Source organism: Hippopotamus amphibius, chromosome 14, assembly GCF_030028045.1.
Source record: "Hippopotamus amphibius kiboko isolate mHipAmp2 chromosome 14, mHipAmp2.hap2, whole genome shotgun sequence".
Taxonomy (NCBI): Eukaryota; Metazoa; Chordata; class Mammalia; order Artiodactyla; family Hippopotamidae; genus Hippopotamus; species Hippopotamus amphibius.
The window spans coordinates 55220037-55237460 of NC_080199.1; the positions used below are offsets into that span (position 1 = coordinate 55220037).

Here is a 17424-nt window from a genome sequence, read left to right on the forward strand (position 1 = left end):
CTTTGAAATTTACCTTAACTTTCTTTCTTTCTTATTTTTTAATGTATGTATGTATGTGTGTATGTATGTATGTGTGTATGTATTGGCTGTTTTGGGTCTTTGTTGCTGTGCGCAGGCTTTCTCTAGTTGCTACTCTTCGTTGTGGTGCACAGCCTCCTCACTGCCATGGCTTCTCTTGTTGCGGAGCACGGGCTCTAGGCGTGTGGCCTTCAGTAGTTGCGGCACATGGGCTCAATAGTTGTGGCACACGGGCTTAACTGCTCTGTGGCATGTGGGATCTTCCTGGAGCACGGATCGAACCCATGTTCCCTGCACTGGCAGGCGGATTCTTAACCACTGTACCACCTAGGAAGCTCCTATCTTAACTTTCCATTAGAATATTATAACATTTATCCTAAATATTTCCTAAACAGTTCACACTCTCTTTAGACTGAATACTTCCAAGAACCTACAAAATTTTTCATTGATTCCAAATTCTCAGTTGACAAAAATACTGAATGACTATCACTCTTAAATAATTGTACAAGGAAATGTGGAAGACACAACAGTATAAAACATGACCTTTTTCCTTATCTACTGGTAACTGATACTCAAAACTGTCTAAGAAAATAACAAAGTGATCAGTTTTATGGTACAGAACAAACTGACTATAGGCATTGTACATCATTATAAGTTAGGAAGGCTTCCTGAAGAGATGGGCTTAGGCTGAGTCATTTAAGACAGCTAGGATTTAAATACTTTGAGAGGAAGAGAGAGAAATTAAAGAATAAAAGTAGAAGCAAGAGCATGAGAATAAGTATTATGCATTTAAAGAAAATGAGATAATTAGTCTATAACATTAGAAAGCAAAATGTGTAATTGCTAAAGATTATTATAATAATAGCATGTTAGTTAATTTGCTTTATAAGTTGATTAATTTGGTTGACTGCCTACCCAAGGGAGGAATCCCATGATAGGAATGGAAGGCATGGACTGCTGAAGGAGCAGAGAGCCGGGACAATTCCTGAATGATGGCTACAAAGAAGTTCGGGATCTTGGGTCATATACTAGTCAGCTCCTCTCAAATAGGAAAAACTCCCAACAAAGAACCTTTTCTTCCATAAAATAATGGCTAACACTGGGAGTCCCCACAACCTGCCAAGCCGGAAGAGAACCTCCTTCTTCCAGATATGAAAGATGTATCTGCAGAATTCCAACCTTCTGGACTCAATACCCTCAGCTAATATCTTTGAACCCGAATATCTATAGGTCACAGGGAGGACAAAGAACAAGAAGACAGCCAATACAAAAAGAGGTAAGGATTTTAACCCTGCCTGGATTTCTCTAATGGCAATTTAACCCTTATGGAGTCTTCCTCTTCTAAAGGCTTTAAGCTTTCCTCTTAAGGCCAGTGCTCACATTTCTGAATTAGCACAAAAAGCACTCTAGAGAACCTGAATAGATTTTTGACTAGTTTTTTATTTCTAAAAGTACATGTCCTTTTCATTTTCATATCAAGATGCATAAAACTTCATTAGGAGATTCATAGTCTTCATTAGGAGACTATTTCCCTAATTATAATGAAAAATAAATCACTTAAATTTTAATTATATATTCTATTAAAAACAAGTACTTAGGGCCTCCCTGGTGGTGCAGTGGTTAAGAATCTGCCTGCCAGTGCAGGGGACACGGGTTCGATCCCTGGGCCGGGAAGATCCCACATGCCATGGAGCAACTAAGCCCGTGCGCCACAACTACTGAGCCTGTGCTCTAGAGCCTGCGAGCCACAACTATTGAGCCCATGTGTCATAACTACTGAAGCCTGCGCGCCTAGAGCCTGTGCTCTGCAATGAGAAGCCACTGCAACGAGAAGCCTGTGCACCACAATGAAGAGTAGCCCCTGCTCACTGCAACTAGAGAAAGTCTGTGTGCTGCAACAAAGACCCAACACAGCCAATAAATAAATAAATAAATAAATTTATTAAAAAATAACAAGTGCTTAAAAGTCCAATTGCTTGGGAATTCCACTGGTGGTCCAGTGGTTAGAACTCTGCGTACTGCAGGGGGCCCGGGTTTAATCCCTGGTCAGGGAACTAAGATCCAATTCCTCCATAATACTTAAAACCAGAAAAGATAAATACCTCAAAGAGTCTAGCAAAATTATTAAAATAGGGCATTGTAACACTTCCTATTAAAAACTTAAGCCTCCTCTTTAAAATCTTGTAGATTTAAGGCATGGCAGAAAAGCATATTGCTCCCCTGTCAAGGCTTTGAAATTCTATGAATTGAAGAAAATATCCTACTAAAACTAAACTTTTAAAAAAATCAGGCAGGTAAGGCACAGATAACTCAATAATCAAGTACCATCTTCTAAGCACTTATATAATTCTAGATAATCATTTATATAAGTAAGTTTATAAATATTTTAAAGTCTGCTGGGTAGATGAAAATGATAAAATTAGTATGTATAACTATTTAGTTGCATAAATATTAAGAAAATACAACAAGGAGAACTTCAAATCACTTCTTTGCCAAACTTTTTATAATGAAAAATTTCAAACATATACAAAAGTAGAGGAAATCATACAATGAACTGAACGTATCAATGGCCCAGTTTCAATACTTAACAGTCAATCTTCCTTAATCTATACTCCCTGGCCCAATACAGACACATGATTATTTCAAAGTGAACCCCACACAGCCTACCATTCAATCATAAATATTACAGTATATAGACAATACCATGATCACATCTTTTAAAAATTATTATTCTTTAAATCAGATATCTATTTAATATTGAAATTTCTCTGTCTCAGATATTTTTAAAAGTTGGTTTGTTCAAATCAAAGTTCATGCATTACATTTTGTGGCGTATACCTTTCTTCCTTTTTTTTTTCCATTTTTGTTGTTTATCTTAGGAGAAACAAGGTCATCTGTTTGTAGTTTCCCACATTTTAGATTTTGCTGATTACATCTCTGTGGTGTCACTTACCACATCCCTCCCCCCATGTATTTCCTGTAAACTGGTAGTTATATCCAGAAGATTGATTTGATTCACATTCAATTTTTTGGCAAGAATACTTCAAAGGTGATGCTGTGTGATTTTATGGGCCTTTTAAAGGTACATAGTCTTCCTTCCGTGCTGAGAGGATTGAGAACCAGGTTCAGATGTTGTCAGTCTGGTCTAGCCATCATAAAATTCTCCACCAGCCTTTTACCTACTGGCTTTGGCGTTATTACTCATGACAGCTGCCTAGATCCACTATTTCATGAGCGATTCCAAAATGTTGATAATTCTAATCTTATCATTCCTTTAGCATTTATTAGCTAGAATTTTCTATAAGGAAGAACTTTTTGTCATCAACTATCTGGTTACCCTGAGCCATGGTTCATACAAGGGCAAATTAAATGCTTGGTTCTTTTTCCATAATTTATTGCTTTTCAGAATAATAAATGGAATCTTTCAAAAGTGACCAATGAGTTTAAAAGATTTTTATTAGTTTTTGGTTTTATCTTTCTTTTTTTAAATGTAAGCAAACACATACATATTTATATTCGTTCTCCTATCTTAAATAACAGGTAAACTATTCAAGCTTCATACTGACTCTTACTTTTTTTTTTAAGTATATTTATTTATTTATTTATTGGCTGTGTTGGATCTTCGTTACTGCACACAGGCTTTCTCTAGTCGCGGCAAGTGGGGGCTACTCTTTATTGAGGTGTGTGGGCTTCTCATTGTGATGGTCTCTTGCCATGGAACACTGGCTCTAGGCACACAGGCTTCAGTAGTTGCAGCACGTGCGCTCAATAGTTGTGGTGCACGGGCTTAGTTGCTCCGTGGCATGTGGGATCTTCCTAGAGCAGGGATCAAACCCGTGTCCCCTGCATTGGCAGGCAGATTCTTAACCACTGTGCCACCTAGTTAGTCCTGTGACCCTTACTTTTCAAACTTCACATACACTAGAAATCATCCCACAGCTATATGCAGAAATCATGCTACCTTTTGAATTTCAAAAACGTAAGGCAAGTTAAACGTGTTTAACATCAGTAATCTAATTTGTAAAACTGTTCATTCCGCTCAGCTTCAGTGCTTAGGTCAGGAAATGCAAAATAAATCAGGTGGTAAATTGGTGGGTCCTACATGAAACAGGAATGAAAACCAAAAAAAAGTACGACTAAGCTCTTAAAAATAAAGAAAAAATGTGTGCCCTTCATTAAATGGATTACAAAAATTTCTTGTAAGCAACAATAAAACCCATAGCTTTTAATTCTTGTTCCAATTTTATTGAGATATAATTGACATACAGCACTGTATAAGTTTAAGGTGTACAGCATGATCTGACCTACATACACCACGAAACCATTACCACAATAAGTTTAGTGAACATCTATCATCTCATATAGATACAAAATTAAAGAAACAGTAAAAAAAAGTTTCTTGTGATGAGAACTGAGGAATTACCCTTTAACAACTTTTATATATAACATACAGCAGCGTTCATTACCTTTATCATACTGTACATTACATCCCTAGTGCTTTTTTATCTTCTAACTGGATGTTTGTACCTTTTAACCACCTTCACCCAACTCCCATTGCCCCCACCCCTGCCTCTGGTAACCACAAATCTGATTTCATTTTCTGAGTTTGTTTATTTGTTTTTGAAGTACACCTGACCTACAACACTGTTAGTTCCTCAACACTGTGATCTGGTATTTCTATACATATCAAAATCATCATCATGATAACTCTAGTTATGACATGTCATTATACAAAGATATTACCTAGTTATTTACTATATTCTCCACACTGTACACAGGAATATATATATTGATTATTTCAAGTTGTTGATCACTTAAGTTCAAATGCATTTTAACAACCCTGCGTTTTTACTCCCCAATTCCATGTTTACTATTTTTGACATCATGTTTTACATCTTCTTATTTTGTGTATCCCTTAACTACTTATTGTGGATATAGATAGTTTTACTATGTTTGTCTTTTAACCTTCCTACTAGCTTTACACATGGCTGATTTACTACCTTTAATGTATATTTGTCTTTACCAATGAGATTTTTCCTTTCATAATTTTCATATGTCTAGTTGTGGCCTTTGCTTTTTCAGTTAGAGAAATCCCTTTAACATCTCTGGTAAAGCCAGCTTGTTGGTGCTGAACTCTTTTTCGCTTTTGCTTGTCTGTAAAACTTGATCTCCCCACCAAACCTGAACGAAAGCCTTGCTGGGTGGAGTATTCTCAGTTGTAAGTTTTTCCCTTTCACCACTTTAAATATATCTAGCCACTCCCTTCTGGCCTGCAGGGTTTCTGCTAAAAAGTCAGCTCACAGCCTTCTGTGTGTTTCTTTGTATGTAACTTGCTTTTCCCTTTTAAAAATCTCTCTTTACTTTTTGCCACTTTAATTACAATGTGTCATGGTGTGGACCTCTTTGGGTTGATCCTGTTTGGGACTCTCTGTGCTTCCTGGACATGGATGTCTGTGTCCTCTCCCAGGTTAGGAAAATTTTCAGCTATTAGGTCTTCAAACATGTTCTCTGCCCCTTTCTCTCTCTCTTCTTCTTTAGAACCCCTATAATGCAAATATTAGTACACTGGATGTTGTCAGAGAGGTCTCTTAAAACTGTCTCATTTCTTTCTATATTTTTTTCCTTTTTCTGTTAAGCTTCAGCGATTTCCACTACTACTGTCTCCCAGCCTGTTGATCTGTTCCTCTCTATCATTTAGTCTACTGCTAATTCCTCCCAGTGTATTTTTCCTATTAGTTATTGTACTCTCCATCTCTGTTTGGTTGTTCTTTACATTTTCTAACTCTTCGTTAAAAACATCTAACTTCTTGCTCTGAGCATCCGTTCTTCTCCAGAGTTCCTTGAACATGTTTACAATCATTATCTCAAATTCTCTATAGGGTAGATTGCCTATCTCCACTTCACTTAGATCTTCTTCTGGGGTTTTATCTTGTTCCTTCATTTGGAAGATACTCCTCTGTTGCCTCATTTTGCCTAACTTGCTCTTTTTACTTCTATGTATCTGGTAGGTTGGCTACATTTCCCAACCTTGGAGAAACAGCCTTCTGTAGGAGCCGTCCTATGCATCCCGGCAGTGCTCTCCCCTCTGCTCACCAGAGCTATGTGCTTTGGGGTGCCCCCTAGTGGACTGTGTGGGTCCTTCTGTTGTGACAGGCTAACTGGTAGGTATGGATGGCCCGAGGTGCAGTTGGTTGCCAGGTCCTGCCTTATGCGGAGGCTGCCAGGGACCCCAGGTGGTCCCAGGACTAGTGCTGGCTGTCAAATGAGTAGAGCCAGGTTCTAGAGTGCGTAGTTATGGGGCCTGGGGTCCCAAGATCTACTGCCAGCCTGCTGGTGGGCAGCACCAGTTCTAACACGGCTGGCTGTGGGGTCCAGGATGTCTGAGAGCTGCTGTTGGCCCATTGGATCCCAGAACAGCTGGCTGAAGGGTCCAAAGGGGTCCATCTCCTTTAATAATTTCACTTTTAGACTCAAGACTGGTAATGGAAGAAGAATTTCCACATAGATAAATCTTACAGTCAAATGTTTTTCAAAAATTTTTAATAGCACCGTCTTCTTTCAAAGGAAATCTTATATAAAACCCCAACATATAAACATATAAAAGTGGTATATTATCATTATACATTTTATAGGTTAAAATTTGTATCAAACTTTATATGAAGGATTTCCCAGGTGGCACAATGGTTAAGAATTCGCCTGCCAATGCAGGGGACACAGGTTTGATTCCTGCTCCAGGAAGATCCCACATGCCATGGAACAACTAAGCCCGTGAGCCACAACTACTGAGCCTACGTGCTGCAACTACTGAAGCCTGCATGCCTAGAGCCAGTGCTCCACGACAGGAGAAGCCACCACAATGAGAAGCCCGCACACCGCAGTGAAGAGTAGTCCCTGCTCACAGCAACTAGAGAAAGCCCACATGCAGCAACGAAGACCCCACACAGCCAATAAATAAATAAATATATGTTAAAAAAAAAAACAACTTTGTATGAGATAAATGATAAAAAATAAAAGTGTTTCGATGAGCATGAAAATTTGAAATGAGGGGTTATAGATGACACTGCCATCTAATACAAGCCTCAAGTCCATAAAAATAGTTCAATTTTTTTATTATTAAAAATTTCAAACAGAATCAACATTACGGGAAATATAGTATAATGACTTCTGACATATCCATTCTCAGCATCAATCATTATCAATACGTAGTCAGTCTTCTTTCATCCACATTCCACTTACTGCTCAAGGTCGCCTCACATACACCCTGACCCCCAGGATTATTTTGAAGGAATCCGTGACACTGTATTTTATCTCCAAGTATTTAAGCATATGTATCTAAAAGATAAAGAATCTAGCACAATGCTATCACCATACCTAAAAATGTTAACAACATTCCTTATCATCTGAAGTGCTACCTAGGTCTCATAGTTACAGTTTATAAACTGTTCTATCCCCATCACCATCTTCCCTGCAGTTTCTCAAAAGTGCAGTACTCTCCCCCACCCCCTACTCTGGGCTAAGGAGGGTTATAAGATCCTTTCATTTCTCATGACATGACTCAAACAATTATGGAAGAGTTAAACAAAGGCTTGGGGTGGAAGATAAGAAAGGCAAGAGAGAAGAAACATGCAAATAGCAAATCTGATTTTCAATATACAGCTTATTTTCTGGATCCCTTCCATACCAGTTCTATTTTCCAGGAAGGAAGAAGCTTTGTCTGTATCTCTCATCAGCTATCTGCAGGTCTAAGCCCAAGAGAGTAAAAGGAAGAAATAATTCCTTCTCCTAAAGATCTAAGATCTGCTCTCCTTGTCTCTATTTCTTCTCTGAGGACCAATATCTTCCTGGCAACTAAAACCAGGAATAAACACCCCTTCAGGGGAGACCCTGATTCCCAACCCACAGAGAGCATAGCCTTACCCTAAGGCATCAAGAAAGTAGATCAGAACACACTACGAAAACCCAATTAGCTACACATCGCATATGTACATAGCGGTGGTCATTATGTTATAAAAAACATGAAGATCACAGTCAGTGATGAGCATAAGCCTCTAATCTAATTAATCTAATTCCCTTATTAATAAAGGAGAAACAAGTCTAGATTTATCACAAACTTTCATTGGGTTGCTCTGAACAAAAATGTAAATATATGAGAACACGCTTTGTAAAAAAATAAAAGGACAATACAAAAACTAAGTGTTATTGATCAATGTTATCAATGAGGGCTCAGTCACTTGGTGCGTGACATTAGAAAAGTCACTTAACTTCTCTAATTTCAGTTCTCTTTTTCTTCTGTGAGAATTAAATGAATACTTTAAAAAAATGTTAATATGATACAATGAGAAGGAGACAATGCCATTTTGGTGGTGTTCTTGCCCAAAATGCATTATCTCATTCCAATCATGAGAAAATATCACAGAAATAAAATTGAGGAGTATTCTACAATGTCCGACCAGTATTTCTCAAAAGTGTCAAGGTTATGAAAGACAAGGAAAGATAATGTGAGATTCAAGACAGGATCCTGGAACAGAAGGACGTTAGTGTGAAATGGGTGGAATACAAATAAAGTCCAGGTTTAGTTGACAATCCTGTGACTAATGTTAATTTCTGGTTTTTAATTTAAGAATAAATATTCAAATAATCTTTGCTTCTTAATAATTAATTTTCTCAAACACCTCTAACATCTCTGGCCAAGATATATGAACGTAAATGTATAAAAATACAAATGCATGTACCAGTTTCTAAAACTGATGGAAAAAAAAGCACCACCTCAACACTTACATAGTAAACTTTTCAGTCTGAAATATCCTACTAGTTCTGACTAAACAAATCTTTAAACCCTAGCACCTTATCCTACATTTGGGTCATGGCCTCCTATTTTGCTTCCTGAGGCAGCAGTAACAAAAGAACATTCCTATCCTTTGCCCTACAAACAACCTCTCCTTGTTATCAGGAGTACAGAGCTAGGCACATGAACAGTGCTCAGTGAAGACTTGGTGAACTGAGTTGGTTTGGTTCCTCTTACACAACTCCATCTCCTGTCTATTTAGGAAAGAAGGGGGAGGTGAGCGAGCACTTATAAAGCACAGGCAGATGAGAAAGAAAACATCTTTTCCTTCTCCCTGCAGGGCTCTAGCTTCTGCCAGTAATGGAGTTACTCAAAACCAAGTCAAGAACTTTTTACAGCCCCAAAATCACAGGGCTAAACCACGGCCTAAAACTATGCTGAAGGTGCACACACCTGTAAGGGTGATGTCATCGTCGTCCTCATCGATGATTTCCTCTTCGGCGACATCCAGGGAGCTCTCGGTGATCATGTCATTGGGCTCCTCGACACAGGCTAGACCCGCGTAGCTATTTAGAATATCAGCACCAGGAACGTGTTCCACAATGACAGCAGGAAAAATAGCCGGATCACCAAGCTGGGAGGGGTGTGGGGAAAAAAAGGGTTAACAAAGTTTTGCTTTTGTTAAATACAACCCAAATTATTTTATACTGGACATGAATTTAGTTTTCATATCATCAGCTACTTGTACACTGACAACCCTTCTAGGCTACACAGAATATATATACCTACTAAGACCAAATAAAATTTTCATTACCAAGTTTCGGTCTTAATGGCCAAGTTTTCAGTGGGAAGTTCTATAAAAGTATGTTTTTAAAGCTCACTAGACTAAAAAAGCTAGTATCATTAATGCATAAGAAGTGGCATACAAATGAAATGTACAACTAAATAAAATATCAACAAAAGTTTCTTTGACAGAAAAAAAGCTGTGAGCTTAATAAATATTACACTGTCACTTGATACACAGGCTGTGTTTAACAACTAACTGCTTTTGGTTCACATGGGAAAATTAACTTTCACTTTCTATCCGGTTATAAAATCAGGGAACTTTAGAACTGGAAGAACTCTACTTCAACCATTTCATTTTACAGATGAGGAAACTGACCCAGAGAGGGTTTTAGCAGCCTACTCAAAAATCAGTTAATTCATCAAGAAACAATTCAATGTTAAAAGTGAAGGCCAAATAAGAAATTTTTTGAATGTATCTAAGTATACATGAATCATGATACTATATAATAAGGGCTATCTATGAAAGAATTACTTTTTAAATATAGTAAAAACGCTGACATTTATTAACTTGTTTTATATCACTCTACTTGTCATATGGTAAGGGTATTATTCATTTGTTATACTTTTCATATTAACATTTCTCTGCAAATCATCATTCCCTAAACCACTAATATATACTAAACAGTCTACTGATGAAAAAAAAAATTGATTAGTGACAGACCTCACTAAATTTCTATATCTTTAACTTTAAAAATTTTTAAATTTCAGACTTTAAAAAGTTGTAAAAGTAGTACAAAGAATTCTCCTACAACCTTCGTTCATATTCCCCAAATTTTAACACTTTATTATGTCTGTCAACCTCTTTCTATATTATCATTTCTATATCTATAGTTTTTGATTTATTTGAAAGTGGTAGACATATTGCTCCTTTAACCCTAAACACTTAAGTGTAGATTTTCTAAATATATGACCATTATCTTATATAAAGATAGCACAACTATCAAAACCAGAAAAGTAACATTGATACAGTACTATTATTTAATCTATAGACCTTACTCAAATTTCTCCGTATCATTAACGTCTTTTTTTTTTTTTTTTTTTTTTTTTTATTTAAAACACCCAGTTTATTTCACTATAAGTCCAAGTGGATGGTTTATTATTAACGTCTTTTTTAAAAAATAAAGAAAAAAGTTGAGATCAGGATCATCAGTTTCATTTAGTAGATATCATGTTTCTTCATGACAACTCTTTTAATCTAGAACAATTTCTTCTCCTTTAACCTGGAACAGTTCTTCAGTTTTTCTTTGTCTTTCAGGCCATTTGTTTCATAAAATGTCCCCCAATTTTGGTTTATGTGATATTAACTCATCATTAGATTCAGTCTGCATTTTTGGCTAGAATACCAAAAAAGTTATGTTGTGTCCTTTCAAATACATCTTATTGGGAGGTTCAAAATACTTTTTTGTTCCATTACTAGTCATATTAACTCTGATCATTTAGTTAAGGTAGGGTCTACCCTAAAGTTACTGTTTTTTTCCTTTTGTAATTAGCATCTCATGGGAAGAGAGCTCATGTAAATATCCTGTTTCTTAAAATATATATATAGAAATATTATTTATGATTTCATTATAACTAAGAAGCCTCAATCTTTTAAAATATGTTTGTAGCAGTGTACAGAAGTTAAATATTACTTCTTGTCATAAGAATTTACTTACCTAAATTAAACATACGATATCATAGGTCCTAAACAGATACTATCCATGCCTTCAAGAATGCTATGTTCTGAAATTTATGGATAATATTAATAGTAAAACATATTTAGATTGTTTTATTTTAAAATGTTTCTTCCTTTTTCAGAAAAGAGGAAGTTAGTCAGAAGGAACTGTCTCTCCAAATCATAAGTTTTAAAACAGAAAGTAAGAGGTTCAAACATTACAATGTAAAACACACACAGGGAGGCACTAGAGAGAGAATCACACAGAGTAGCCGAAGTATAGTCACTGCCTTGCCTTTCTCTTTTTCAAGAGTGAATGCTTCAGGTACAACCCAGCCCAGCGTGAGCCCGTGCTTGTTACAATACTTCTCTCCTAAGAGCTAAAGTTAAGCTCCTTGTCTTCTAACAAGGCTGAGCCAATTCTCATGATTTCATTTTATGCCACAACAACTCTATGCACCAGGTAAGGACAGGGCTTATCATTTCTAGCCATTGGCAGATAAAGAGTTAGGTTAAGAAATTTACCCAAGATCACCACCAAGTCAGAGACAGAGGCAAGTCGATGCAATTCACAGGAGAAGCCCTCAAATTAAAGCAAAGTATTCCTCCCTACCCACATCTATTTGGCTTCTGAAATTTAGGTAGTGAGTGTTTACAGTGTAGCTATTACAAGGGATATCTCCAAAATTTTTTCTGAATCTGTAAAGTTCCCACGTTTCAAATCACTACAGATACTTGTTACTACTTTCTGTCTTGTCCTATTCTCTTACCCTGTAAGGATGACTCCAGTCTCCAGATGTACAGGTGTTAGAACACCGTCATATACCACTATAATCAATGCTACTTCTACCTCAGTGCCGCTCTCCAGAAGCAACCACTGTTGCCAATTTCTTTGTTCCCTAATAGAGGCAGTCTATATATAATCAAGAATACTCTAATTTGCATTAAACGATCATTTTTAATTTCAGTTCAAATTTTAAAATTGTTTAAGACAAATTTCAAACACACAAACGTAGAGAGAAAAAATCAGTTTCCATGGAAGCAAAAGCTTATTTAAGAATGAAAAGGTGGAGGGAGGGGATATGGGGATATATGTGTAAATACAGCTGATTCACTTTGTTGTAGAGCAAAAACTGGCACAACAGTGTAAAGCAATTATATTCCAATAAAGAGCTTAAAAAAAAAAGAATGAAAAGAGACACATGGTTGTGTGATTTAGAGAGTGGTGACCTGTAGTAAAAAAGAAAGGCTGTGAACCAGAAGAGCCAAGGCCTTCTCCAATCCTACTATCATCATCTTATCTTCCTCACTTTAAATGAAAGAAGAGCACCAGTTGATCCTATGGGCACTTCTAGGTTTTAAGATGTATTTTAAAGACATAGATGTGAAACTGCCTTTTCAAAATATTACAGTAGAAGAGATTACTCATTCTTATGGACTGAATAGAGAGAGGGAGCCGCATGCAGCGGTCACATACCTTCTGGCCTTGCTAATATTATTAGCACCAGGTCTCTGGCTCATTGCTTCACATGGGTTACCACCTTATTCCATCATCACAAAATCCAATGAGGGAGACACATCAGATTATCTATTTTATACATGGAAAAACGAAGTCTCAAGGAGAAGGGAAATAATCTACTGTAAGTAGAAGAATCTTAACTTAAACTCGACTCCAGAGCCCATGTTCTTTACCTGTTCACTATTATAGCCAGCCTTAAACACGGAGCTGTTTTGCTTTGGGTTTGTTTGGGTTTTTTTGTTTGCTTGGGGGTTTTTTGGGCATATTTACTTAGCTCTGTTTAGAAAAACAGAATAGGCGAGGAGCTGTGTTTGCAGTATGACTTTCAATATTATCTTTTTCAGGGCTTCTCTGATCCGAATCTATTATAAACTATCTGGAGGGCACAGCCAGTTCCTCTTGGTCCCCAGGGACTTCCTAGGATCACTCCCAATTTAGTCATACTGTCTTCTCCTTCTAGATATTTGCTCCTCTCATGAAAAACACAGGCCATTTTTTTCTAGTCCACTGAGATATATATTCAAAGTTGTTCATCTATTATTTCTCCAGGGTGCTATCAATTCATATTCAACAAACAAATCAACTCTGAATCTTAGGTAACAAGCCTGAATCTATATATACAAAATAGATCTAGGAATCCCCTCTCAGGTGACTGGAAAGAATCCCCCCCTCTATTACCACAAACAGAAGAAAAACACACACTCCAGAAACTCCAGCTGCTGATCTGGACTCATGGTAGACTCCTGCCTTGTAAACTGACTGACAAACCTGACTGACTAGTAACTGAATCATCAGGAACCTAAAAACTTCATAACCAGGCATTCTAATATTCTTTATAAAGAAATGGGCCCTAGCCTCTTAAATGAAAAAAATTGGCAAAATTTCAAATGCTGAACTTTCCTAGATTTAAATTTTTTTAATAAATAAAATATTGGGACCTGCATTAGTTTGCTAGAGCTGCTATAACAAAGCACCACAGGCTAGGTGGCTAAAACAAAAGAAACATACTGTCTCTCAATTCTAGAGGCTACACGTCTGAAATCAAGACATCAGCAGCACTGGTTCCTTCTGCGGGCTGTGAGGAAAGGATCTGTCCCAGGCCTCTCTCCCCAGCTTGTACATGGCCCTCTTCGTGTTCACATGGTGTTTTCCTTGTATGTCCTGTGTCCAGGTTTTCTCTTCCTATAAAGACACTCATCATATTGGATCAGGGACCTACCCTATTCCAGTGTAACCTCATGTTAACTAATTACATCACAACAACCCTATTTCCAAGTAAGGCCACATTCTGAGATACCAGCGGTTTGGACTTCACCATATGAATCTGAGGGATGGAGGGCAATTCAGCCTGTTAACAGGACTCCATTTAATTTAGCTTTAAGTCTCTCATTTGACAACTGAGCTCCCTTTACCCTAAATAACCTCTATAGCTTATGGTAATAAAGATGCATATATACCTATGTATTCTTGTTACTGTTCTTAAATTAAGATTAGACAATGAAATTCAAGTTTCTTTGCTGAAGACCACCAAACTTTACCACCTAGTCTTTCTGTATCATTTCAAACAGACACCTTCCCAAGATTTATGACAAAAGTTTCAGAAAAGTCAGAGCTAGTCATAAAACAGCCACATTTCTAATAGTAAGCGTAAGATCTGCACCTCCTTTTAAGAAATGAGGCAGTCAACACTTCGTTGATGCCCGAACAAAAATATTACATTTCATTTGGCTGGCTGCTTAAAAAAATTTTTCTCTCCAAGTCCTCTAAATCAGCTCTAAAACCTCTCCTCACTTAAATAATTAGATAAAATCAGCATCTCCTCTTCAGTAGCTTTTACTTGAATCAGGGAATCTCAGTAAACTACCAGTGGTTATCAACTCTGACTATACACTGGGAAACATCTAAAAATATCAGTACCTAATCTTGTATAGGATCAAACAAATCAGAATATCTAAGGATGTAACCAGAGCATGTAATTAAAGCTCCTCAGGTGATTCCAGTGAGTATGTAGGGGTCAGAACCACTGCTCTAAAGAATTACAAGATTCTAAGCTGCATTCCCTAAATTGAGTCAACTCTGATCATTTATGCCAATGTCTGAGATACTAGAAATCCAAAGAGACAAACATATTATTATGTTATGAGATCTGCTGTTGGGCACTTGCAGATTATTTTCACATCTGCTTTTGGAATAGAACCAAAAGACATCACAAATGATGGGTGGGAAGAGAGAGGGGAGGCTTCTTAGAATTAAAATCTGTTAAAGATCAGAGTTATTAAAGCCTCTATTTCTATAAGCAAATTAAACTGTAGATAAAAGATAAACTGACTTTTCACTGTTTGTAATGTTACTGAAGGTGTTAACAGCTCCAGACAGAAAAATACGTATACCAGTTTCCCTTTCTATTAATTTCAGGTAAATTTATTACATGTGATGAAAGCAAAATTAACAATTTTTTAGCAGCAATAATAAAAATCAAACCAAGTGTTAGCAGGAAAGAGAGACAATTCCCCAAATTTCAACACTGTCCACTATGTAATTGCCATTTGTTGTGGTTGATGATATATGTGGCAATACCATCAAGTTAAAAAGAGAAGGAAAGTGACTAATCCGTAAGCAGGACAATATGTGACTATCCTGAGCTAGTGCCTGTTTCCTCAGTATATCACAATCTAAGGCCCTAGGCAGATATTTAAGAAACTACGGATCATTATTCCAACTCTATTAAGCAAATTTATGCAACAAGATTTGGGATATAAAAAAGCAAAAGAACCTTTCAAGTAACTTGTTTGCCAAGCTTCTCCAACAGCAGAGCTCAATCTGGTCCGCGGCTGTTGTGAAACATCCTGCCAAGATCCCCTATGAAACAGCTTGAAATAGCTATCAAATGTTTTGCTAAACAAAAAGCTGGTTAAAAACAGTCTTTAAAAATTTCCCCGATGGAGGGACTTCCCTGGTGGTCCAGTGGTTAAGACTCTGTGCTTCCACAGCAGGGGGCACGGGTTCAATCCCTGGTCTTGGAACTAAGATCCCGCATGCCCTGCAGTGCGGCTAAAAAAAAAAAAAAAAGAGAGAAAAGAAAAATTCCCCAATGGAGATCATTCTTTTTAAGATAAGATGCTAAATGAGCATACTTTCAAGTAGTTTATACCATCTCTTTGCCTCCAGTAAAGACGATACCAGAAGCGGGGCGGGCGGGGGGCTACTCCTCCCACAACCTTTAATATTTCCCTCGCACTCCAAAGCCATTCCAAAAAACATGCAAACTAAGCACAGTGCACCTGCCCTCAAAACATATCTTTAAGACAAATTCCTGTGCCCTCTCCTCCAATCAGAATGATGTTCTGAAGCCTCATCCTATGAAGACACTGCTTTGAAATAACTTCCTTCACCTTTCATTTAAAAAACAAAAACTCGACCCCTTACTCTATCAGGACACGATCTGACAATATTTGCCGGGCAGCAAACACAGCAAAAACACACGTGGTGAAAACAGGATATAACAGTCAGTGCTCAGGCTTGAGTCAGAATGACTCTATTTAAGGCCAGACTGCACACCATGCCCTGGGTGCTTGAACTCAGGCAAATTACTCAGTCTCTCTAGGATTTAGCTTTTGTGTCCATCTAAAATAAGAATAAAAATATCTTCTAGAGTTGTTGTAAAAATTCAGTAACATGTAAATACATCATTTATACTGCATGGCATATAATAAGCATTCAATAAAATTTTTTGATGATCAAAATCCTTCAATATTTGATTTAGATAAAAATAAACTCTTAAAACTTGGCTTGCTACACACATATACTGGGTTGACCAAAAAAGTTTGTTCGGGCTTTTCCATAACATTTTATGTAATAGATATATATTATTCATTATATATCTATATACACACACATACACACAGATATATACACACACACAAATCAAATCATCACATTGTACACCCCTTAAACAATGTTATATGTAAATTATACCTCACTAAAGCTGGGGGGTGGGGAACTTGGCTTACTACACTCTTACACTGACAGGCACAGTTTTTTTGTTTTGCTTTCTCCGCGCCACTTGACACGTGGGATCTTACATCCCTGACCGAGGATGGAACCCATGCCTTCTGCATTGGAAGCATGGAGTCTTAAACACTGGACCGCCAGGGAAGTCCCTTTCGTTTGTTTGTTTGTTTGTTTAATAAGAATATTCCTTTCAGAAAACTGGTATGCGTAACATAACCATCTACTCCCAGCAACAACAATGTAGTTTCAATTGAAAGCAAAAGCTGGGTACATATGTAGGTTCACTTTATGAAAATTTATCAAACTGTACACTTATGATTTATGCATCTTTGTGTTTATGCTATACTTCAATAAAAAGCTTAAAAAGCAGAAGTCCATCTCATGGGAGAAACACAACTTGAAAGTGTCTTCAATTCACTATTTTCTAGTTCTTTCAGCTCTGAGCACTGTTCTTAGGCAGAGGTGAAAGCAGAACAGTTAGGGGAAGAGACTTGGACCAGATCAAATACCAGGATGGTCTTCCTTCATCCCCTCCTCTGAATCATAATAAAATAAAGAAAATCTCTAGACACAACACATCTAGGTGGATAA

General features: G+C 37.1%; 1 protein-coding gene across 8 annotated transcripts in view; it reads right to left on the reverse strand.

The window, feature by feature from the left end:
- The window catches only part of ELF1 (E74 like ETS transcription factor 1), a 104742-nt gene that overhangs the window by 17525 nt on the left and 69793 nt on the right, over window positions 1-17424 (reverse strand). For 7 of the 8 annotated variants that reach the window (XM_057707784.1, XM_057707783.1, XM_057707786.1 and 4 more), the window contains exon 3: window positions 9257-9437. In XM_057707784.1, coding sequence (XP_057563767.1) covers window positions 9257-9437 — 181 coding nt within the window. Of the gene's footprint in view, window positions 1-9256; window positions 9438-15595; window positions 15874-17424 lie in introns of all 8 variants that reach the window. The other variant, XM_057707790.1, reaches the window with a different exon arrangement.